Source organism: Rhinoraja longicauda, chromosome 21 (genome assembly GCF_053455715.1).
Source record: "Rhinoraja longicauda isolate Sanriku21f chromosome 21, sRhiLon1.1, whole genome shotgun sequence".
Lineage (NCBI taxonomy): Eukaryota > Metazoa > Chordata > Chondrichthyes > Rajiformes > Arhynchobatidae > Rhinoraja > Rhinoraja longicauda.
In genome coordinates, this window is record NC_135973.1 from 9,268,115 (window position 1) to 9,294,246 (window position 26,132).

General features: G+C 44.0%; 1 protein-coding gene across 1 annotated transcript in view; it reads left to right on the forward strand.

Moving 5' to 3' along the window:
• The first annotated feature begins 3,217 nt into the window (after window positions 1–3,217).
• The window catches only part of LOC144604176 (uncharacterized), a 56,082-nt gene continuing 33,167 nt past the window's right edge, over window positions 3,218–26,132 (forward strand). The window contains exons 1-9 of the mRNA XM_078418382.1: window positions 3,218–3,718; window positions 6,154–6,237; window positions 11,204–11,251; window positions 12,706–12,792; window positions 13,840–13,923; window positions 19,246–19,375; window positions 22,234–22,319; window positions 24,367–24,468; window positions 24,643–24,717. Coding sequence (XP_078274508.1) covers window positions 3,218–3,718; window positions 6,154–6,237; window positions 11,204–11,251; window positions 12,706–12,792; window positions 13,840–13,923; window positions 19,246–19,375; window positions 22,234–22,319; window positions 24,367–24,468; window positions 24,643–24,717 — 1,197 coding nt within the window. The remainder of the gene's footprint in view (window positions 3,719–6,153; window positions 6,238–11,203; window positions 11,252–12,705; window positions 12,793–13,839; window positions 13,924–19,245; window positions 19,376–22,233; window positions 22,320–24,366; window positions 24,469–24,642; window positions 24,718–26,132) is intronic.

The window sequence follows — 26,132 nt, forward strand, 5'->3', positions numbered from 1 at the left end:
ATATTAGTGAATAAGAAGAGCATTAATGAGATGTCCTCACTGATACTAGACTTTTATTCTTGTTTTATTTTATTAATTTGATTTACGTTCCTTGGAAACATTCTGATCTACCTAGTTTGGCCGACATGTGACTACACACCTACAACAATGTGGTTAACTTATCTGCTCTCTGAAAAGGCCTTGCACGTTATTCAGTTAAGAATGCAATTAGGGATGGAGAACAAACACTTTTAGTTTCTGTAAACTGTAACAAACACGAACCCCCCTCTCTAACTCCAGGTCCCTCAGGTCGGCCGACTTGGGGCTACTCACTATCCCGCGGTCTAGGCTTAAGCTCAGGGGTGACCGCGCTTTTGCGGTTGCAGCTCCTAGACTGTGGAACAGCATCCCTCTCCCCATCAGAACTGCCCCCTCCATCGACTCCTTTAAGTCCAGGCTCAAAACCTATTTCTACTCCCTAGCGTTTGAGGCTCATTGAGGAGGCGCTGTGAACTGTTTGCGTGCTACTGTATCTTTTTTTTTCCTTAGTACCTAATCAGATGTACAGCACTTTGGTCAACGTGGGTTGTTTTTAAATGTGCTATACAAATAAAATTGACTTGACTTGACTTGACTAGCCATATCCATGTCCTGTGAATGAATGAATAAACCATTATGGAGATGCAAGGAACTGCAGATGCTGGGTTATTAAAATAGGCACAAAGTGCTGGAGTAACTTAGTGGGATGCTGCCTGACCCGCAGAGTTACTCCAGCATTTTGTGTCTTTTTAAATGAGCCAATATAGTTGGCCCACGTGCTGCCTTGATGCTAAGGACAGTCAGTCTTATAGTCTTATCTTATCTCTGGACATCAACTCCATTGATCACGATCAGACCAAGATAATCAGATAATGAAAACGTAAGTTATTGATGCCTGGAATAACAGTCCTGTCAGAGACTGGTTTCATCATTTTGACAGAGGGCACCATACTCTGGATTGTAATTGTCCTTGTGGTACACAAGGACAGAGATTGTCCATTGTCTGTCTCACCTTCAGCTGGGCAAATGCAGGCAGGACATGCATCTAAATGCAGGACAAAGGGCAAAGTAAACAGCCAAGGTTTTTTCCGAAGATAGACACAAAATGCTGGAGTAACTCAGAGGGACAGGCAGCATCTTTGGGGAGAAGGAATGGGTGACGTTTCAGGTCAAGACACTTCTTCAGAGTCTGAACAAGGGTCTCGACCTGAAACATCACCCATTCCTTCTCTCCAGATATGCTGCTTGTCCCGCTGAGTTACTCCAGCATTTTGTGTCCATCTTCAGTGTAAACCAGCATCTGCAGTTCCTTCCTACATAGCCAAGGGTGTTTAGCTGTCGTGGGTATTAAGAATGACACCATGAGTGTTTGGAAAAGAAATGTTATATATTTGGGAAAAAGTAAGCATAATATGGATTTACAAATGGTACACGGCGAACAGGATGTATAACGTATAAAGTGTGGATGAGCTCAGGGTGAATATAAGAAAATAACTGCAGACGCTGATACAAATCAAAGGTATTTATTTCACAAAATGCTGGAGTAACTCAGCAGGTCAGGCAGCATCTCAGGAGAGAAGGAATGGGTGACGTTTCGGGTCGAGACCCTTCTTCAGAAGCTCAGGGTGAGCTCGGTTCAGGAGAGAGATGGGGTAAGGTTCCAGGTAGCTGGCACTAAACATGATAAACTCTTTGATAGGAAGACCCGGGAGATAATGTCTACTCCAACGGCAGAAAAATCCTAAAACCGAAAATGGCTGGGGTGGTGTTCCATTGGGGTGTTGAACCAAAAGAATCGGCAGATCTGTGATATGTATTTCATCAAAGATGTCCACACACATATATGGATGTCGGTGCGAGTCCAGATGGGGAGGAAAGGATTGAATGTTTCTCTCCCCCATTGATGCTGCTCAATCTGCTCAATCTCAAATGCATCCAACATTTATTTTGCTGTTTTTCTGTTTTGGATTTGCAGCATCTGCAGTTTATTTTTGTCAAAGAAACACAAGGGCTGCCAAAAGATATGGAAGGGCGTTTTGGCATATTCAAATGCATGCTATAAGTCCTCCGAAGATAGGCACAAAAGGCTGCGGTAACTCATCGGGCCAGGCAGCATCTCCGGAGAAAAGGAATAGGTGACGTTTCGGGTCGAGACCCTTCATCAGACTCGGAGTCAGGGGAGAGGAAAACAAGAGATATGAAAAGGTGCAAAGAACAAATGAATGAAAGGTGTGCAAAAGGAAAAATTGAAACCAGCAACGATGATCAAGAAAAGGTGGAGCCCACAATGGTCCATTGTTGGCTGTGGAGAAGGTGATAACGAGTGATACAAACAGTGAAACTCGGTAGGAAAACGATGAGACTAGGGTGGGGGAGGATTTCTTTTCCTGGTACGGAACACTTCATCTTGGCCTCAGAAGGCAGTGGAGGCCAATTTTCTGAATGCATTCAAGAGAGAGCTAGATAGAGCTCTTAAGGATAGCGGAGTCAGGGGGTATGGGGAGAAGGCAGGAACGGGGTACTAATTGAGAATGATCAGCCATGATCACATTGAATGGCGGTGCTGGCTCGAAGGGCCGAATGGCCTCCTCCTGCACCTATTGTCTATAATTAGGAGTAAGGGACAGGGTCTTTGCAGGAGCAGGGTGGGAAGAAGAGTAGCGCAGATAGTCGTGGGAGTCAGTAGGTTTATAATAGACATCAGCCGATAGTCCATCTCCTGGGATGGAAAAGGTGAGATTCAATGGGTGAGCCTTCCTGTTGACTAAGCAGCAAACCCCACCATCCTGTCACCTTCTCCTCAGCCTGCAATGGACCATTGGTGGGCTCCCATCTCCCCTTGATTCTTATTTGTCCCTTTTGCAAACAAAACAAAAAAACGTAAAGCAAAACATTTTGCGTTGAGTTACCGTGTGGGGACAATGTGACACAAAGCCACCAATCCACAATGGCAACTGGGGTGACATAGGGGCAACCCGAATAAAGGCGTTTCCATGCCGCGTTGGGGGTATCTTAGCAACAGGGGATGTAACGGGCCAGGGGTGGGGAGGTTGTTTGGGCGAGTTGGTGTGAATGAATGGAAGACGCCCGGGACGCATGAGGTTCCATTTGCAGCCAGGTCGTGTCCTGAACTGGGTTGCAATTCCGCGGTGGGCTTCGCACAAGGCGCTATTAATGTCCCAATAGACACGGTTAAGAGATGGCACACACATTCACGTTGAACGAGCTGGTCAATCTGTCGATCGGCACCCCCGAGGTGGGTGTGTGCAACTTCAATGCGTTGCATGCTCTCCTGCACGGTATCCTGGAGAACCTGAACCTGCAGGACGCGCAGAAGACGGTGCAGGAGGTGGAGGTGGAGTTCATCAAACCCAAGTCAAGGTCCAAGGACAAGGTCCCCGAGGATGAAGCGCCGCCGGCTAAGGACGAGACCCCGGGCAAGGAGGAGAAGGAAGGAGGCAAGTCGGTCTCGCTCTTCCACCAGCTGGAGGAGAAAGTGGCCAAGCTGCAGAACGCCATGAACGTGTTGGGGCAACTGCCCAGCGTCCCCGAGCTGATGGCCCGCAGCCAGGCGGAGACGAGTGGCCGCAAGCACTCGCTCACCAGCGCCGCCGGGCCGGTCGGAGGGCCAGTGAAGGAGATGTGGCAACTCATGCAGGTTAAGAAAAAGGTGGAAGCCAACGAGGATGGAGTCCACAAGGTGCGGCATTGGGTTTCAACTTTGCTGAGCTGCTATTGATACTTATTTATATATATATATATATATATATATAGTTTGTACGTTTATATTAGTGTTATATATCTATATATATAGTTCATACATTTATTTATATATATATATATATATATAACTAATATAAATAGATTGATACTTATTTCTGTATATATGAATAGTTTGTACATTTATATTAGTGTTATATATATATACTAATATAAACTAATATACACTAATATAAACGTACAAACTATATATATATATATATATATATATAGTTTGTACGTTTATATTAGTGTTATATATCTATATATATAGTTCATACATTTATTTCTATATATATATATATATAACTAATATAAATAGATTGATACTTATTTCTGTATATATGAATAGTTTGTACGTTTATATTAGTGTTATATATATATATATATATATATATTGATTAAGAAGTATAAGAAAATAACTGCAGATGCTGGTACAAATCGATTTATTCACAAAATGCTGGAGTAACTCAGCAGGTCAGGCAGCATCTCGGGAGAGAAGGAATGGGTGACGTTTCGGGTCGAGACCCTTCTTCAGACTGATGTCGGGGGTGGGACAAAGGAAGGATATAGGTGGAGACAGGAAGATAGAGGGAGATCTGGGAAGGAGGAGGGGAAGGGAGGGACAGAGGAACTATCTAAAGTTGGAGAAGTCAATGTTCATACCACTGGGCTGCAAACTGCCCAGGCGAAATATGAGGTGCTGCTCCTCCAATTTCCGGCGGGCCTCACTATGGCACTGGAGGAGGCCCATGACAGAAAGGTCAGACTGGGAATGGGAGGGGGAGTTAAAGTGCTGGGCCACCGGGAGATCAGTTGCGTTAATGCGAACCGAGCGCAGGTGTTCAGCGAAGTGATCGCCGAGCCTGTGCTTGGTTTCGCCGATATAAATAAGTTGACATCTAGAGCAGCGGATGCAATAGATGAGGTTGGAGGAGGTGCAGGTGAACCTCTGTCTCACCTGGAAAGACTGTTTGGGTCCTTTGATGGAGTTGAGGGGGGAGGTAAAGGGACAGGTGTTGCATCTCGTGCGGTTGCAAGGGAAAGTGCCCGGGGTTGGGGTGGTTTGGGTAGGAAGGGACGAGTGGACCAGGGAGTTACGGAGGGAACGGTCTCTGCGGAACGCAGAGAGGGGAGGGGATGGGAAGATATGGCCAGTGGTGGGGTCCCGTTGTAGGTGACGGAAATGTTGGTGGATGATATGTTGGATCCGCTGGCTGGTGGGGTGGAAGGTGAGAACGAGGGGGATCCTGTCCTTGTTGCGAGTGGGGGGAGGGGGAGCAAGAGCGGAGCTGCGGGATGTAGAAGAGACCCTAGTGAGAGCCTCATCTATAATGGAGGAGGGGAAGCCCCATTTTCTGAAGAACGAGGACATCTCGGAAGCCCTAGTCTGTACCTGCCTTCTCTCCATACCCCCTGATCCCTTTAGCCACAAGGGCCACATTTAACTCCCTCTTAAATATAGCCAATGAACTGGCCTCAACTACCTTCTGTGGCAGAGAATTCCACAGACTCACCACTCTTTGTGTGAAGAAATGTTTTCTCATCTCGGTCCTAAAAGACTTCCCCCTTATCCTTAAGCTGTGACCCCTGGTTCTGGACTTCCCCAACATCGGGAACAATCTTCCCGCATCTAGCCTCTCCAACCCCTTAAGAATTTTATATGTTTCAATAAGATCCCCCCTCAGTCTTCTAAATTCCAGCGAGTATAAGCCTAGCCCATCCAGTCTTTCTTCATATGAAAGTCCTGCCATCCCAGGGATCAATCTGGTGAACCTTCTCTGTACTCCCTCTAAGGCTAGAATGTCTTTCCTCAGATTAGGAGACCAAAACTGTACACAATACTCCAGGTGCGGTCTCATCAAGGCCCTGTACAACTGCAGCAGAACCTCCCTGCTCCTATACTCAAATCCTCTTGCTATGAATGCTAACTTTTAATGTTACATCTTGGTATCCAGCTCCCCCCTGCATTATTTTAGACCTCCCTCATAGCATCTGTAAACATTTCTCTGTGGAAATTGGTTCCTCACCTCTGCAATGATACTTCTTTATTAAACAATGCAACACTGGTCTTTGGTATTTTGTAGCTTGTAGTAACAAAAATAAACTTATTGCTATTGAACTGACCTTTATTTTTGAAAACATCACAGGGGAAAAATAATGTTGTTATTGCGGGACTGAAACGCTCAAGCCCCAGGCTAATCTCCTTTCCCTCTTTGTCATGGTTGTCTTAATAATGCACTTTTCTATAATGCAATGTTTCTCGCCATTGTGACTATCGTGTTATAGCAGAACTGCCAGTTCAAAGATAGTCGGCACTGTTGTTGTAATTTGTTAATCTGCAATCAAAGTAATCGCATATTTGCACTTTTTCAGGCGATGGGATCACTGCAAGAATTGATGAATGCAATTAATCTCTTGACTAGCAACCACGATAGTATGAAGAAGGACCTTGAGAAAGTAAGTTGCTAGTAATCCCAGGATTTTAATATGCTGATATTTACCAATTGGGGCTAATCTTCATAATAATTTAGTTTTAGAGATGCAGCATGTAACCAGGCCCTTCAGCTGACAGACTCCACACCGACCAGCAATCACTGTACATTAACACTATCCTGCACACACTAGGGACAATTCTTTACTCATACACCAAGCCAATTAACCTACAAACCTGTACGTCTTTGGAGTAGGAAACTGACGATCTCAGGGAAAACCCACGCGGTCACGGGGAGAACGTACAACTCCGTACAGACAGCACCCGTAGTCGGGATCAAACACGGGTCTCCGGCGCTGCAAGTGCCATAAGGCAGCAACTCTACCGCCGTGCCACTGTGCCACATTCTTCTTCTAATAGGAACCTGAAGGACATCTTTTTGATTCAGAGGGTGGTGATTATATGGAATGAGCTGCCAGAGGGGAGAGTTGATGCAGGTATAAGAACGTTTATAAGACACTTGGACAGGTACATCGGGTTTAGAGGGAGAGTGACCAGATGCTGGCAAATGGGACTAGCTCTGATGGGGCATCTTGGTTGGCATGGACGGGTTGGGCCGAAGGGCCTGTTTTCCAAGCTTTATAACTCTGACTCTCCAAGATACCAACAATAACATGTCACATGGAAAGGAAAGGTTCAGAGGGATAGCGACCAGATGCGGGCAAATGGAACTAGCTTAGAAGTGGGCATCTTGGTTGGCATGGATGAGTTGGGCCAAAGGGCCTGTTTCAATGCTTTATAACTATGACTCTCCAAGAATTCAAGAATAACATGCATTGATTTTGCTACAAAGCGAAGAATGTAAATTATTGCAGGGAGGGGGAAAATACGCCTATTCATGTGCAGTCCTTTCTTTGCCTGGTTAGCGCACTACAAAAAGATTTTCACTGTACCTCGGTACATGTGACAATACTAAACTAAATGAAACTAAACTACACTAAACTCAAAATCAAACTAAATGGGGATAAAGAACTGAGTAGAAATGGAAGAGTTAATAGGTGACTGAACTTCAGAGCAGCTTTTCTGACGGAGCAGTAGCAAAATAGAAATCATAGTTGGGGATCAAGGAGTCAATATTAAATCCCATGTAACCCACATTCACTTGGGACAGGGAAATGTTAAAGATGTAAATGTGGAGAATTTCCCACAGTGTACAATGAGCATCTTTCCTTGTAGATACCAGATGCTGGTTTTGCAAAGAAAGACACAAAGTACTGGAGTAAATCAGCGGCTCAAACAGCATCTCTGGAGAACATGAATTGACAATGTTTCGGGTCGAGACCCTGCTTTGTAGGCCATTTAGAACTGAGATGAGGAAAAACTTTTTCAGTCAGAGAGTTGTGAATCTGTGGAATTCTCTGCCTCAGAAGAAAGCTGGAAGGTTCCCCATAGACAGTATTGGTTTGAGTCACATGGCATGGAAACAGACACAAAATGCTGGAGTAACTCAGCGGGACAGTCAGCATCTCTGGATAGAAGGAATGGGTGACGCTTCAGGTCGAGACCCTTCTTCAGCACGGAAACAGACCCTTGGGTCCCACTAGTCTGTGCTGAGCAAGATGCCTTTAACCATATAACCATATAACAACTACAGCACGGAAACAGGCCCGTTCGGCCCTTCCAGTCCACGCCGACCACTCTCCCTGACCTAGTCTCATCTACCTGCACTCAGACCATAACCCTCTACTCCCCTCTTATCCATATACCTATCCAATTTACTCTTAAATAATAAAATCGAGCCAGCCTCCACCACTTCCACCGGAAGCCCATTCCATACAGCCACCACCCTCTGAGTAAAGAAATTACCCCTCATGTTACCCCTAAACTTTTGTCCCTCAATTCTGAAGCTATGTCCCCTTGTTGGAATCTTCCCCACTCTCAAAGGAAAAAGCCTACCCACGTCAACTCTGTCCGTCCCTCTCAAAAATTTAAAAACCTCTATCAAGTCCCCCCTCAACCTTCTACGCTCCAAAGAATAAAGACCCAACCTGTTCAACCTCTCTCTGTAGCTTAAGTGCTGAAACCCAGGCAACATTCTAGTAAATCTCCTCTGTACCCTCTCCATTTTGTCGACATCTTTCCTATAATTTGGCGACCAGAACTGCACACCATACTCCAGATTCGGCCTCACCAATGCCCTGTACAATTTCAACATCACATCCCAACTTCTATACTCGATGCTCTGATTTATAAAGGCAAGCATACCAAATGCCTTCTTCACCACCCTATCCACATGAGATTCCACCTTCAGGGAACAATGCACAGTTATTCCCAGATCCCTCTGTTCCACTGCATTCCTCAATTCCCTATCATTTACCCTGTACGTCCTATTTTGATTTGTCCTACCAAAATGCAGCACCTCACACTTATCAGCATTAAACTCCATCTGCCATCTTTCAGCCCACCCTTCCAAAAGGCCCAAGTCTCTCTGTAGACTTTGAAACTCTACTTCATTACTAACACCACCTATCTTAGTATCATCTGCATATTTACTAATCCAATTTGCCACACCATCATCCAGATCATTAATGTAAATGACAAACAACAGTGGACCCAACACAGATCCCTGGGGCACTCCACTAGACACTGGCCTCCAACCTGACATACAATTGTCAACCATTACCCTCTGGTATCTCCCATTCAGCCATTGTTGAATCCATCTTGCAACCTCACTATTAATACCCAACGATTTAACCTTCTTAATCAACCTTCCATGTGGAACCTTGTCAAATGCCTTACTGAAGTCCATATAGACAACATCCACAGCCTTGCCCTTATCAATTTCCCTGGTAACCTCTTCAAAAAATTCAAGAAGATTAGTCAAACATGACCTTCCAGGCACAAATCCATGTTGACTGTTTCTAATCAGGCCTTGTTTGTCCAAATAATTATATATATTGTCCCTAAGTATCTTTTCCATTAATTTTCCCACCACAGACGTCAAACTAATAGGTCTATAATTGCTAGGTTTACTTTTAGAACCTTTTTTAAACAAAGGCACAACATGCGCAATGCGCCAATCTTCCGGCACCATCCCCGTTTCTAATGACGTTTGAAATATTTCCGTCATAGCCCCTGCTATTTCTGCACTAACTTCCCTCAATGTCCTAGGGAATATCCTATCAGGACCTGGAGACTTATCCACTTTTATATTTTTCAAAAGTGTCCGTACCTCCTCTTCTTTAATCCTCATAATTTCGATCACTACTCTACTTGTTTCGCTTACCTCACATAATTCAATATCCTTCTCCTCGGTGAATACCGAAGAAAAGAAATTGTTTAATATCTCCCCATTTCTTCCGGCTCAGCACATAGCTGTCCACTCTGACTCTCTAATGGACCAATTTTATCCCTCACTATCCTTTTGCTATTGACATATCTGTAGAACCCCTTGGGGTTTACTTTTACATTACTTGCCAAAGCAGCCTCATATCTTTTTTTCGCTTTTCTAATTTCCTTCTTAAGATTCCTTTTACATTCTTTATATTCCTCAAGAACCTTATTTACTCCCTGCCGCTTATGTTTATTGTATATCTCCCTCTTTTTCCGAACCGTGTCCAATTTCCCTGGAAAACCACGGCTCTTTCAAATTCTTCTTCTTTCCTTTCCACCGAACAGGCACATAAAGACTCTGTACTCTCAAAATTTCACCTTTAAATATCCTCCATTTCTCTATTATATCCTTTTCATAAAACAAAAAGTTCCATTTCACTCCTTTTAAATCCTTTCTCATCTCCACAAAATTAGCCTTTCTCCAATCCAAAATCTCAACCCTTGGTCCAGATTTGACCTTCTCCATAATGATATTGAAACTAATGGCATTGTGATCACTAGACCCAAAGTGCTCCTCAACACATACCTCCGTCACCTGACCCGTCTCATTTCCTAACAGGAGGTCCAACACTGCCCCTTCTCTGGTAGGCACCTCTACGTATTGCTGCAAAAAACTATCCTGCACACATTTTACAAACTCCAAACCATCCAGCCCTTTAACAGAATGTGATTCCCAGTCTATATACGGAAAATTGAAATCACCCACAATCACTACTCTGTGCTTACTACTAATATCTGCTATCTCCTTACATATTTGCTCTTCCAATTCTCGTTCCCTATTTGGCAGTCTATAATACACCCCTATAAGTGTTGCTAAACCTTTCTCATTTCTGAGTTACACCCAAACAGCCTCCCTAATTGAGCCTTCTAGTCTGTCCTGCCAAAGCACTGCTGTGATATCCTCCCTGACAAGCAATGCCACACCCCCACCTCTTGCCCCTCCGATTCTATCACATCTGAAACAATGAAATCCTGGAATATTTAATTGCCAATCGCAACCCTCCTGCAACCATGTTTCACTGATCGCCACAACATCATACTTCCAGATGTCAATCCAGGCTCTAAGCTCATCCACCTTTCTTACAATGCTCCTCGCATTAAAATATACACATTTAAGGGACCCATCATTTCTTATTCTCAGTTTATTTCTTTTCCCTTCTTTCTCTCCTACATATTGGGTCTGAGTGTTTCCCTTTTCTGCCTCCTGCCTCACACACTGCCTATTAGCTATCTGTGTTTGAGTCCCTCCCCCCAACCGTACTAGTTTCTATACTAATCCCATTTTCCTGCATTTGCTCTTCTCGTTTCCTATACATGCACTTTACCCCAAAGCTTCTTAAATGCTGTAATTGCACCTACCTCTACCGTCACCTCTGGCAGCTTGTTCCATATATCTGCCACCCTCTAAGTGAAAGATCACCTTCAGAAGTAATGGTAGAATAAGGATGAAGAGGTATATATATGCAAGGTACAACTGTTTATGATATTCTCTGCGACATACGTCATTCAGTGTGAGTTTGCCCACTTATGTTTGTGCTATGGGTTTTTACTTTTAAACCCCATCCTTGAATCTCATTTTCAAACTTTTAATATTTTCAGCTACAACAAAGCAAGTCACGGAACACTGAAGAGACGACTAGAAAGCTGGTGAGTTACGCACAGGAACAGTTTAAATTTTGATATCCAAGTGACAAATAACTAAGTAATCTCAAGGTCTCTTCACATTTCTGGTGCAAAATTGTTCTAAAAAGTGAGGTAAAAATGATTTTAAAATGTAGAACTTAATAGTAACTTTTAGAACTATTTCTTTCCTTGGCTCAAACAAAAGATTGGGTTAGATTTTGAAAACAACGATAATGCTTTGATGAAAGCTTTACCCCATAATTTACAACTGCACTGAAAATAATGCAGAGGTTGTCCTATTGATCTGTTGTAATGTAAGCTTGTTGAATTGTATGCAAGTTGTAGCTACCATTTTCTCTTTGGTGTACAATTTTAAAAACATGAATTACGCGCTATTTTAGTTGCATTTAAAAAAAAACAATTTACAAATAATTTATTTTCTGCATCTGGAAGAGTGCGTAACTTGCAGAAAGCGGGATGTGAACTTTTCTGGCGATATTTTGCACCGTGACAAAGTTGGATCGACTTTGGATCTACTATGGGGAGAAGGCAGGAATGGGGTACTGATCAGCCATGATCACATTGAATGGCGGTGCTGGCTCGAAGGGCCGAATGGCCTCCTCCTGCACCTATTGTCAATTGTCTATTGTCATAAGGAGGGAAGTGCGTTCCTAGAAAACTGTCCGTACCACGATCATCAAGTGCGAACCTTTCCCTCTCTTTTCCCATCGAGTCCCATGTTACAAGCAGAGGGGTTTTCTCTCATTGAGCCATTTTACTGGCGATGGCCGAGGCCAGATTTAACAGCTGAGGCCAACAAATGGGGACAGGTTAGAGGGGAGTTGGGGGGGGGGGGGAAGAATGGACAAGGTAGGCAAGGTTGTGTGACGCAAACACCAAATTATGTCCAGTTTTATTTTTAAGTCAATCAATAATGTGCGGCAATAAAACTTTGATATGATGTCACTGCCAAGTCCCTGCTCCAGTCTGAGTATGTGTGAAGTGAATTCTCAGTGCTGCCTCTCGCGCGCCAAGGAATGAAATGCTAGTCAAGAGTCAAAAGTGTTTTATTATCATATTGTCCGGAAATGGAGCAGTGAAATTCGTACTTGCAACTTTGTACTCTTACTCTGTCACTTAGGAAATATACTTCAAAGCACAACTGCACCATCTTTACAGAAACATCTTCTGGTGATCAGAAATGAATGCACCATTTTAGTGCTTTTATTGTTGGACTGTGGGTGACTGAATTTCGTCCAAAAAACTTTTTTGGATGACAAATAAAGCTATCTTGAATCTTGAATCTTGAATCTTGTTGTAAACCCATTTCCAATCTTGGATCATTCAGATGTGTTTCCCTTGGGTATTAATGCAATAAAGTGATTTAATCATCTAGGTGATTATTTTACGGTAACTGAGTAAATACTTCAATGTTATTTTAATGAATTCACGGTAAGAATTGTTCTTTTTCCAATTAGAGTAATTTTGAAGACGCACTGAATAATCTGCCAGACCCAAAAGATTTTGTTTTGTGGAATGCTTTGCAGCCCATGTTGAACAAAGAGGTGAGTGGAGGATCATTGCATGTACTGTCTAATAGGACAGACTAATAGGAGAAGAATTATAAATTAGATAGCAGAGTGATGAGGTGTGGGGAGGGAAAGAAGCCAATCAAATTGGATGGGATTAAAGTGTGAAGAATTTCAGGATAGTGTTAGTGTACAGAGATCGCTGATCGGTGCAAACTCGGTGGGCCGAAAGGCCTGTTTCCGCGCTGTATCTCCAAACTAAACTAAACTGCCTTGGATAGAAGAGAGGCTAAGGGAAGTAAGTCAGATAACTAATGTCAGTGGATTTTATTTCTGCTCTGCTGTCAAGCCACAGGGAGGGTGCCCCAATAGGTCTTAGTTTAGAATTAACAATGAGGGGGGGGAGGGAAAGCAAAGAACAGGGATAAGAAATATTCATAGCTTTATGCTGTCATTTGTTTACATCTCTACAAGTACATTTTTTTAATTCAATTCCCAAAGTTAACTTGTTGCATCCAGAAGTAAATCTCGCCTGTATGAGTAGGGATTGGCGATGGCATTGGTGAGGGCAAAAAGATCCCACAGATCACAGTAGAGATCACAGTGCAGGTGCCCCTCAACTTACGATGGTTCGACTTACAATATTTTGACTTTGCGCTGGTGGAAACAGCAGCGAGCCGTAGCGAGCCGCAGCTCGCTTCCGGTCACGTGATCACGTGTATTCAATGCATTTCTACTTACGATATTTTCGGTTTCCGATGGGTTTCTCGGAACGTAAACCCACGGTAAGTTGAGGAGCACCTGTACAGATCACAGTAGAGATATGGAGTTCTGTACGGTGCGGGCGGGGTGGGGGGTGAGATTTTGAGCACGTTTATGGGATATCATGTATTTTTAATGCAGGTTAAATCATTTAAGTATAATGTTGTCTCTATTCGAGGTGCTGCTGAATACAGGATTTGCTTCTAATTGTTATAATAAAACACCATGCCCTGTACATAAGCATTTTTTAATCTATTATTGATAATTGGAACTGCCTTGGATATTAATGATCAAGTTAATCATTTCTATTTTTATACTTAGCTTGATTATGATGCAAAAATATCTCTGCTCGCCCTTCAACCAGACTTGATGGACATGGAGACGAATGAAGAAGGTCAAAAGGTGGTAAGTAAAATCACATCCCCACCCCCCCCAATCATTTTGAATGCATTTTTGTTTTGTATTCCAGTTATTGGTTTAAAGTTAGGATGTAATAAAACTGTTTTGTTTTGTTGATACTTGGAACTGATTGCGGAAATTTTGGACTTCAGAAGAAATGTAATCGTGACTGACTGATATAATGACATCTACCAGGTCTAACAAAAATCTGTCTTTCGTGGTATTGAAATTTTTGTAATTGAATATGGATAGCATATTGGGTAGAGAACTCTAAATTTCCAGTTCAAAAAGAGAAGTGTTTGCTGACTTTAATCCTAGAATTACATGGGTTATGTTCCCTTGTTGCAAGCTTTCTCACGTTCATTTTCTCCTGTTTGAGCGTTTGTCGGCACTGGGCCTGTACTCGCTGGAGTTTGGAAGAATGTTGGGGACCTCGTTGAAGCAGACAGAATAGTGAAAGGCTTGGATAGAGTGGATGTGGAGAGGATGTTTCATTAATGGGAGAGTCTAGAACTAGAGGTCATAGCCTCAGAATTAAAGGACGTTCTTTTAGGAAGGAGATGAGGAGGAATTTCTTCAGTCAGAGGGTGGTGAATCTGTGGAATTCTTTGCCACAGAAGGCTGTAGAGGCCAAGTCAGTAGATATTTCTAAGGTAGAGATAGATAGATTCTTGATTAGTTCAGGTGTCAGAGGTTGTGGGGAGAAGGCAGGAGAATGGGGTTAGGGGGGGAGAGATAGATCAGCCATGATTGAATGGCAGAGTAGACTTGATGAGCCGAATGGGCTAATTCTGCTCTTACTCCTAATGACCTACCACACACGCCTGCCAGTCCTTCATCTCAAATTGTCTACCTTTTTATTCTGAAACCATGATTTCAAGTGCAGGCAGTGCCCGAGCATTCTCTTTACCTTGTGAAACCTCCTCAACAATATAACCAGTAATTACAGGATCAACCTCTTTATCCCAGCGATCGATCTAATGAACCTTCTCCGAAATGCCACCAAAGTAAATATTTCCCTGCATAAATAAGGAGATCAAGTCATTCCATCAATTTGTTCATTTATTTTTACTTCTCCACAGATATTTTGCTAAGCTCAGTACTACTTTTCATTTTGCAAATACTGTTGTGTATCGTCTCGTGTCCTTCCTCATTAACTTTACACCTTTGTCCAGTATTGAGTGTAGAAGTTGGAAGGTCATGTTGCAGTTGTATAAGACATTGGTGAGACCACATTTGGAATATTGTGTTCAGTTCTGGGCACCATCTTATAGGAAAGATATTGTCAAGCTTGAAAGGGTTCAGAAAAGATTTACGAGGATGTTGCCAGGACTGAAGGGTGTGAGCTATAGGGAGAGGTTGAGTAGGCTGGGTCTCTATTCCATGGAGCATAGTAGGATGTGGGGAGATCTTATAGAGGTATACAAAATCATGAGAGGAATAGATCGGTTAGATGCACAAAGTCTTTTACCCAGAGCAGGGGAATTGAGGACCAGAGGACACAGGTTCAAGTTGAAGGGGAAAAGATTTAATAGGAATCCGAGGGGTAACTTTTTCACACAGAGGATGGTGGGTGTATGGAACAAGCTGCCAGAGGAGGTAGTTGAGGCTGGGACTATCCCATTGTTCAAGAAACAGCTGGACAGGTACATGGATAGGACAGGTTTGGAGGGTTATGGACCAACGCAGGCAAGTGGGACTAGGGTAGCTGGGGCATTGTTGGCCGGAGTGGGTGAGTTGGGCCAAAGGGCCTGTTTCCACACTGTATCACCCTATCACTCTATAACTCTATGACTTGTATTGCTGAGACTCTTCGAGCAATCATACTCTCTTATCCCTGAATTTTCCTTCCACCTCTCATCTATAGTGAATTTCCTGTTGGAAACCATAAGCTAACTGTTAAGATATTTTGTGCCTTGGTGTTAAGGTCATGTTCACAAAATCTCTTGTAGAGAGTGACCAAATAGTAGGCTATCTTAATGTTTAAAGTAAAAATGGGGGGTGGGGAGGGGGGAGGTGAAAAGCAAATATCATTGATGGGAAGTATTCAGATAGATTTAAGCTTCCATTTAATTACATGTGCCCCTAGTACAATTTTTGGTCACATCTCCCAAAGCTAGCTTGCTATATAAATAATAAAAATCTTTATTTTAAAGGAAATTTGAACTTTTTCTTTTGGAAAATAATAAAGAACTCGTGACCATATCCATGCATAGAAGCAACACACAACATTGCATTTTTTGCTTACTCAATCTTTTTCAAAAATGCTCTTCCATGTTGCATTTGGCTAATGATTACATAAAAGGTACAGAACATTTAGAGGGTTCTCAAATATTGTGTATAGTCAGGCAGTGGATGGCAGGGAAACTTTTAGCTAAATCAAAAATAATCAAAGATTAGTGGGCAAAATTAGAGCACATGGTATTGGGTGTAGGGTACTGACATGGATAGAAAATTGGTTGACAGACAGAAAGCAAAGAGTGGGGATAAATGGGTCCCTTTCGGAATGGCAGGCAGTGACCAGTGGGGTATCGCAAGGTTCGGTGCTGGGACCCCAGCTATTTACGATATACATTAATGACTTAGATGAAGGGATTAAAAGTACCATTAGCAAATTTGCAGATGATACTAAGCTGGGGGGTAGTGTGAATTGTGAGGAAGATGCAATAAGGCTGCAGGGTGACTTGGACAGGTTGTGTGAGTGGGCGGATACATGGCAGATGCAGTTTAATGTAGATAAGTGTGAGGTTATTCACTTTGGAAGTAAGAATAGAAAGGCAGATTATTATCTGAATGGTGTCAAGTTAGGAAGAGGGGATGTTCAACGAGATCTGGGTGTCCTAGTGCATCAGTCACTGAAAGGAAGCATGCAGGTACAGCAGGCAGTGAAGAACGCCAATGGAATGTTGGCCTTCGTAACAAGAGGAGTTGAGTATAGGAGCAAAGAGGTCCTTCTACAATTGTACCGGGCCCTGGTGAGACTGCACCTGGAGTACTGTGTGCAGTTTTGGTCTCCAAATTTGAGGAAGGATATTCTTGCTATTGAGGGCGTGCAGCGTAGGTTCACTAGGTTAATTCCCGGAATGGCGGGACTGTCGTATGTTGAAAGGCTGGAGCAATTAGGCTTGTATACACTGGAATTTAGAAGGATGAGGGGGGATCTTATTGAAACATATAAGATAATTAGGGGATTGGACACATTAGAGGCAGGAAACATGTTCCCAATGTTGGGGGAGTCCAGAACAAGGGGCCACAGTTTAAGAATAAGGGGTAGGCCATTTAGAACGGAGATGAGGAAGAACTTTTTCAGTCAGAGAGTGGTGAAGGTGTGGAATTCTCTGCCTCAGAAGGCAGTGGAGGCCAGTTCGTTGGATGCTTTCAAGAGAGAGCTGGATAGAGCTCTTAAGGATAGCGGAGTGAGGGGGTATGGGGAGAAGGCAGGAACGGGGTACTGATTGAGAGTGATCAGCCATGATCGCATTGAATGGCGGTGCTGGCTCGAAGGGCTGAATGGCCTACTCCTGCACCTATTGTCTATTGTCTATTGCCTTTTCATTCCAGTTTCCATTGTGTGAGAACATTTTCAGATCTCTAATAGTTAATTTCTTGGGCTCAACGTCACTGGTGGATGGCACAGTCTCTTGTCCAGAGTGGGTGAATCGAGGACCAGAGGACATAGGTTTAAGGTGAAGGGGTAAAGATTTAAAAGGAATTTGAGGGGTAACTTTTCACACAAAGGGTGGTGGATGGATGGAACAAGCTGCCAGAGGAGGTAGTTGAGGCAGGGACCATCCCAATGATTAAGAAACAGTTAGACAGGTACAGGTTTGGAGGGATATAGACCAAATGCTGGCAGGTGGGACTAGTGTAACTGGGACATGTTGGCCAGTGTGGGCAAGTTGGGTCGAAGGGCCTATTTTCAAGCTGTATCACTCCGTACTATCAGCCAGGCAGCACAGTGGAACAGCAGTAGAGTTGCTGCCTTAGAGCACCAGAGACGGGTTCGATCCCAACTACGGGCGCTGTCTGTACGGAATTTGTACTTTCTCCCCATGACCGCGTGGGTTTTCTCCGGGTGCTCCGGTTTCCTCCCACACTCCAAAGACATACAGGTTTGTAGGTTAATTGGCTTCAGTAGGTTGTAAAATTGTCCCTGGTGTGTGTAGGACAGTGTTCGAGTTTGGGGGGATCGCTGGCCGGCGCAGACTCGGCGGGCCGAAGGGCCTGTTTCTGCATTGCATCCCTAAAGTCTAAATTCCAAATACTGAGTGGATTGTCTCTTCATAAAGACTATTCTCTCACAATAGCCAAGTGTGGTGTTCAGTGACACTGACTGGTGGTGCTGAAAATGTGAGCTTCACTCAGATCCTTTCACTACAGCTCCCTACTGCCACCTGCCTGACAGGGTGAAATATGGCACAAGACGTCCAGTGCAAAATAGCAGCGTAGGTTTACTAGGCTAATTGTGCAGCGTGGGTTTACTAGGTTAATTCCCGGAATGGCGGGACTGTCATATGTCGAAAGACTGGAGCGACTAGGCTTGTATACACTGGAATTTAGAAGGATGAGAGGAGATCTTATCGAAACGTATAAGATTATTAAGGGGTTGGACACGTTAGAGGCAGGAAACATGTTCCCAATGTTGGGGGAGTCCAGAACAAGGGGCCACAGTTTAAGAATAAGGGGTAGGCCATTTAGAACTGAGATGAGGAAAAACTTTTTCAGTCAGAGAGTTGTAAATCTATGGAATTCTCTGCCTCAGAAGGCAGTGGAGGCCAATTCTCTGAATGCATGCAAGAGAGAGCTAGATAGAGCTCTTAAGGATAGCGGAGTCAGGGGGTATGGGGAGAAGGCAGGAACGGGGTACTGATTGAGAATGATCAGCCATGATCACATTGAATGGCGGTGCTGGCTCAAAGGGCTGAATGGTCTCCTCCTGCACTTATTGTCTGAAATGGGCAGGAAAAATTAAACCTCCTCAGAATTAGTGGTCCAGCAAGGTTGTGGGAGGCTTTGTCAACAGTGATGCCTGATATCATCATCAATAATAAGAAGAAAATTGACACAAAATACTGGAGTAACTCAGCGTGACAGGCAGCATCTCTGGAGGGAAGGAATGGGTGACGTTTCGGGCCGAGACCCTTCTTCAGATCTTTTTTTGGAGACGCAAGAATGGTGTTTAATCTTTGTAATGGACTGCAGGGTGTGTGGTTTTATGCTTACCGTTAGTAAAATAATGCGAACGTGTGTTTGGGAAGCCTGCTGGTATCTGCATTATAAAAAGAGCTGGTGTGAGGATTAATTCACTGTTTTTTGTCTTTACTTAAGCCCTCAGCGCAGCGAGCTCCAGTCTTAGCCACTCTGCATCAATTGTCTCAAATGCCAAGCCTACACGAGTCTCTGAAAGTCAGGGTCGATTTGCTGGAAGAGGAACTCAAACGCCAAATGGAGGAATTAGGTCAGCCACCACATGCAGACAGAGATACGAGAACCGGGACACAAAACTCGTTTGTTCACACCTTTCGTTCATTTGTTCTTTGGACCTTTTCGTACCTCTAGCTTCCCTCTCCCCTGACTCTCAGTCTGAAGAAGGGTCTCGACCCGAAACATCACCTCTGCCTTCACCTCAGAGATGCTGCCTGACCCGCTGTTGCTCCAAGGCATTTTGTGCCTGTACTCGTTTGTAAACAACTGCCTTATTTATGCTCGGCCAAATTCAGGGTAAATTGAGAGTGCGGGGACCGGGAGATATTTTAAGGTATTCTCCCCTTTCATGAGAATATATGCATCTCTTCGAGGCATGAGGGAGGACTCCCTGGTTTGAAGCTTCTTGTCAGATCGACCCAGAGCTGCTGGTTAGTCACCGGGAGATTGAGCTTCGCCAAAGTGGTATCATCCATTCTATCTCTCCCTGAGGTGGGAAGTACACAATCCAAAAGCAAAGAGAGAGAGAGAGATTTCTTTCCAAGGGCGGCATGGTGGCGCAGCGGTAGAGTTGCAGCCTTATGTGCATCCAGTCAGTGGAAAGACTATACATGATTACAATCAGGCCGTGCATGGTACACAGATACAGGGTAAAGGGAATAACATTTAATGGAAGATAACGTCCAGTAAAGTGATGAACGATAGTCCAAAGGTCTCCAAACAGGTAGATGGTTGGTCAGGACCGCTCTGTAGTTGGTGATAGGATGGTTCAGTTGCCTGATAACATCTGGGAGGAAACTGTACGTGAATCTGGAGGTGTGTGCGTTTTCACACGTCCGGTAGTACCCCCCCTTGCCTGATGGGAGAGGGGAGAAGAGGGAGTGTCTGGAGTGAGACTGGTCCTTGCTATTGCTGGTGGCCTTGCTGAGGCAGCGTGAAGTGTAGATGGAGTCAATGATAGGCAGGTTGCTTTGCGTGATGGTCTGGGCTGCGTCCACATTACTCTGCAACTTCTTGCATTGTGTCAGGGACAGAGCTCGGGAGGGCCCTGCACAACTCTGGATACTTCTGCACAACTCTGGATACTGGATCACAGTGTAATGCACTGTGTCAATTTGAGCGAGCTATTTATTTTCATCCGTTGCAAGGTCTTGCAAATGCCAACAGATTGCCTCACAGATGTGAATGTGGGAGCCAGTATTCAAACACAATAACACCGTTCCTCCATTCAAATGGAGAGATGCTAGTTCAAGGATGGCTGCTGCTGCAATGATGTGTGGAAGGAGCTCAGAGAGTTACCTGATGGAGATCCTTGGGGGATGTGCTCTTTGTGCAAGGGTTTACAGAGATCTGAGGGCGGCACGGTGGCGCAGCAGTAGAGTTGCTGCCTTACAGTGCCAGAGACCCGGGATCCATCCTGACCTGCTTGCACGGAGTTTGTACATTCTCTGCGTGGGTGTTCTCCGAGATCATCGGCTACCTCCCACACTCCAAAGACGTACAGGTTTGTAGGTTGTCTGGCTTGGTGTAAATGTAAACTGTCCCTAGTATGTGCAGGATAGTGTTAATGTGCGGGGATCGCTGGTCGGTGCGGATTTGGTGGGCCGAAGGGCCTGTTTTCGCACTGTATCTCCAACCTAAATGAAATCTTCTAAGGAGACAGTCTCAAAATCAGTTGTGTCTGTAAGCAGTGATGCTACATTTCGTTTAGTTTAGTTTAGAGATACAGGGCGGAAACAGGCCCTTCAGCCCACCGATTCCGCACCGACCAGCGATCCCCGCACATTAACACTATCCTACACACACTAGGGACAATTTACACTTATACCAAGCCAACTTACCTACATACCTGGAGTCTTTGGAGTGAATGCAATGTTTGGATCCCTGCAATTTGTGGAAACCTCCAATTGTAGCAAGTTGCTTCGCCTGCTTGTGTGAATGAAAGGAAGTCAATGAAGTCCTCTCTCCTAGAATATGAAATGTGGAGGAGTTTGTAGTGATTAGCCATCTATGAGGTTCAATGATTCAATTATGCTTTCTCACATGCAACTAGGTATAGTGAAATACTTTGTTTTGCACACGACCCGGTAAAATAATACAGCAGACCTCACCGAGTCAGTACACAAGAGTTGCCACGTATCGGGTGCCTAAATGCGGTATAAATCCTCGTGAACGATTCAGAAACTAGGACGTCTAAAGTGACCATGACCTCAACTTTGTTGACGGGACACCTTGTGAAGACCAGTGAAGCTACAAATCGTGCTGGAATCACAAACAGCGTGTAGCATTATTCTTGACATTAGCTTGGCCAGAATTCTGTTTCTACTTCCAACAAAAATCCCACTGGAAAATAGGAAAAAATAACCCCAGCAGATGCTGGTTTAAATCGAAGGTAGACACAAAATGCTGGAGTAACTCAGCGGGTCAGGCAGCATCTCAGGAGAGAAGGAATGGGTGACATTTCGGGTCGAGACCCTTCTTTAGAGTCTGAAGAAGGGTCTCGACCCGAAACGTCACCCATTCCTTCTCTCCTGAGATTCTGCCTGACCCGCTAAGTTCCTCCAGCATTTTGTGTCTACCTTCCTACTGGAAAATCATGGGCTTAGTTTCCTATCAGGTGAAAAGAAATCCAGGGACAGTTTTGTTCCATTCCAGGTATCATTTGCATCGCACTTTTTTATTTCAGCCATGTAAGAAATATATTTCTCAGTCTTATTGCCAGAAAAAGACATTTAGGTTTAGTGGGGAAAAAAGAAAAATGGGTTACTGGTATTGGACTTTAAGTATCAATTAAAAAAAAGTAATGACACTACTTTTTAACGGATCAATTCTTAAGAGCAGAGCAATGATAGAGCTTAAATAAAATGGTGAGTTATGTCTGTCTCTTTTCAGAAAAGAAAGGTGTTCCTGATGACCTGTTGATGAGATTGGACTTACTGGAGAATGGAATGCAAATCCAGCAGAATGACATTAGTCAGGTTATAACATTTTTTTAAATTTTGAACTTGTATTGACTTGTCAGACATAGTATTGGTATTCGGTTATTATTGTCGCACAGAGACAGTGAAAAACATTGTTTTGCGTGCTATCCAGCTAGATCATACTGTACATGAGTACAGACAAACCGTACGTAAGTGTAGCAGGCAGTCTAAGAAGAGAAAAATGTAGTTACATCAACAGAGAAAGTGCAGATAATTAAACAAAAAGGCCGTAACGAGATGGATTGGAATATGGGGATGGCATCTTTAAGAAGGAAGAGAATATCAGAGACGTGTTCATAAGTGATGAGAGCAGAATTAGGCCATTTGGCCCATTAAGTTCACTCCACCATTCAATCATGGCTGAACGATCTCATCCTGCTACCCTCATTCTCCTGCCTTCTCCCCGTAACCCCTAACACCCGAACTAATCAAGAAATTGCCTTCTGTGGCAATGAATTCCACAGATTCACCACCCTCTTATTAAAAACTGAAGAGTTCAGCAAAGAAAAAAATCTAAACATTTTGCAAGGTAAGACATGCAGGTAACAGCAGGCAGTGAAGAAAGACAATGGCATGTTGGCCTTCATAACGAGAGGATTTGAGTACTGGAGTAAAGAGGTCCTTCTGCAGTTGTACAGGGCCCTGGTGAGACCGCACCTGGAGTATTGTGTGCAGTTTTGGTCTCCTAATTTGAGGAAGGACATCCTTGCTATTGAGGGAGTGCAGCCTAGGTTCACGAGGTTAATCCCCGGGATGGCAGGACTGTCATATGAGGAAAGATTGGAAAGTCTGGGTTTGTATTCACTGGAATTTAGAAGGATGAGAGGGGATCCTATGGAAACATATCAAATTATAAAAGGACTGGACAAGCTAGATGCAGGAAAAATGTTCCCAATGTTGAGGGAGTCCAGAACCAGGGTCCACAGTCTAAGAATAAAGGGGAGGCCATTTAAAACTGAGATGAGAAAAAACTTTTTCACCCAGAGAGTTATGAATTTGTGGAATTCTCTGCCACAGAAGGCAGTGGAGGCCAATTCACTGAATGAATTTAAAAGAGAGTTAGATAGAGCTCTTGGGGCTGGCAGAATCAAGGGGTACGGGGAGAAGGCAGGCATGGGTTACTGATTGTGGATGATCAGCCATGATCACAATGAATGGAGGTGCTGGCTCGAAGGGTTGAATGGCCTCCTCCTGCACTTATTTTCGATATCTCTATGTTTCTATCCGTGTGTTCAGATATTTTGTATTGTAACTTCATTTTGTCAAAAACTAATTATTTGTAATTGAAGGCACTGGACTGCATACTTTGTGTCCAGTGAGAAGAGACCATGCGATCCACTCACCTGGCCAGCAATACAGCCAATGTCGCTCCATTGACTGGAAGGTGTTTGGTACCTTTTGGAAGACATGAAATACATACAAGGCGCGTTTTTTCCAGTCCATACAACGTTCAAGCCTCCCATAAATCCCGATTTAATTCTCCCTCATATGCTTATCCAGCCTTCCCTTAAACACCTCAACTTCTTCTTTCGTGCCCATTATTCAAATGTTACATCACTGTCATCGTCCGTCCTGAAAAGGGCGAAAGCTTCCGGCGACAATCAGTGGGAGCCTCACTTGTACCAGTAGACGGTGGTGGTAGCAGAATTAGCTCAGGACACTTCCAGTTTCCAGCCCCCCCGACGTGGACACTTCTGCTATGGGGCCTCTTGAACACTAGCAACCTGTTTGCACCGACTAAGCCCTGTGGTAGTCAGTTCCGCACATTCAAAGTAGTCGATTGTCCACTTTGTAGCAGGCAATGTACTGCCTGCCCAATGTACTCTGACTAGATGATGTGGAGCTGTCGTGGTCATCAGTGAGAGGAGCATAATTAGGCCACTCGGCCCGTCAGGTCTACTCCGCCATTCAATCATGGTTGATCCATCTCTACCCACTCTCCTGCCTTCTCCTCATAGCCCCTGACACACGCACTAATCAAGAAAGAAGCCTAATAATGTTTCCTGCTTATTGATGCCTGTGCTTTGCACTTCCATTTCATTAGGATAGAGAATTATTGGCAGCTCTCAAGAGGAAGTTGGAAGAAATGGAAGAAGATTTTGAAAGCCGCCTTGCTGTGTTGCAGGCTGACCACGATGAACTCCAGGTGATAACTTTAGTTTCCGTACTTATTGAAAGAGTAATTGATTTTGTTGTTTGATATTTTCATTGTTTCTCAAGTAAGCAATCGTTTTTTTAAATGTTTTAATTTTAAGGAAATCGTGATGATTTGAATTGATTTTAATAACATATATTGTTATTTCCAAATGTGCCTATGTAGGGTATTCTTGAAAAGTTGGACCAACTTGAGGAAAAGAAGGTTGACAAAGAGTTTTTGGAAATGGAGATTAATGGGGTAAGGATATTTTTAAAGAAATGATGAGCTGAAGACCTCAAGACAAAACCTATGTGGTTCATGATAGGAATTGGAATAGGAGAGCAGAGATTATGAAATAACATTCCATAAAGTTTGGAAGCATTTCCAATTGTCTGTCCAAACATCGGAAAAGGTTGTTGTGGTTATGGAGGGATTTGGATTATCCTTATACAAGCAAGGGTTAGAAGAGGGAGGAAATCCTGAAATTCATTCCCATCAACATTGAGGTTTCACTCTCAATTTCTCTCCTTTGCAAATGAACAGATGCTCAAGATCCATCAGGTTCATCACTTGGATTATTCATTTTAGCATTTTATATTTTCGGTTAGAGTTGTGAACTGGAGACATTTCATGCAGGGTTTTGATTAAGAGTTGTTTGGTTCACATGGTAACTGATCGCATCACATGCAGGACTAGGGTTGACAACTTTCTCACTCCCAAATAAGGGACAATGGGTGACATCGCCGCCCCGCGTGACCGCACCCAGCCAGCGGCCACGTGCTCCCGCTCCACCAATGGCGGCTGCCCGGGCCGGAAGGCAGGTTGCCACAACAACCTCCGTTAGGCAGCGCCCGGGCCTCCGGGCTTACACTGTCCAGGCCTACAACGGCCCCTGGGCATACAGTGTCCGGGCCTACAGCATCCGGGCCTAAACTGTCAGGACCTACAGCAGCCCCCGGGCCTAATACGGGTCAAGGGCGGTCCCGTACGGGACAAACCAGTTTAGCCCAATATATGAGATGTCCCGGCTAATACGGGACAGTTGGCAACCCTATGTAGGACTCTCGTTTTCACACCTTACCCTTCCACGTCTCCATGTCTCCCTCTCCCCTGACTCACAGTCTGAAGAAGGGTCTCGACCCGAAATGTCACCCATTCCTTCTCTCCAGAGATACTGCCTGTCCCGCTGAGTTACTCCAGCATCTTGTGTCTATCTTCGGTGTAGACCAGCATCTGCCGTTCCTTCTGACACATCTAGGAATGCAATTGTGTTTTATAATAGGAATACATCGAGGTTAGAATGCCTGCACCTCAGTATCATTGTCGTGGTTTCATGGCAACCACTGTTATGCAAGAGATTCCAAAGATGCAGAGATCACTATAAATAGGCATAGAAGACAAAGTAGATGTGGGGAGGGTAGAAGTGGAAAGCAACAGTAATTCACTGAATTGTTTAGTTTAGTTTAGAAATACAGCGCAGAAACAGGCCCTTCGGCCCACCGGGTCCACACTGACCAGGGATTCCCACATTCTAACACTATCCGACACACACTTTTTTTAAAATGCTAAGCCAATTAACCTACAAACCTCTAAGTCTTTGGTGTGTGGGAGAAAACCCAAAGATCTCGGAGAGAAATGATAATAAATAGTTAAACTGGTAACAGATTTCTTTA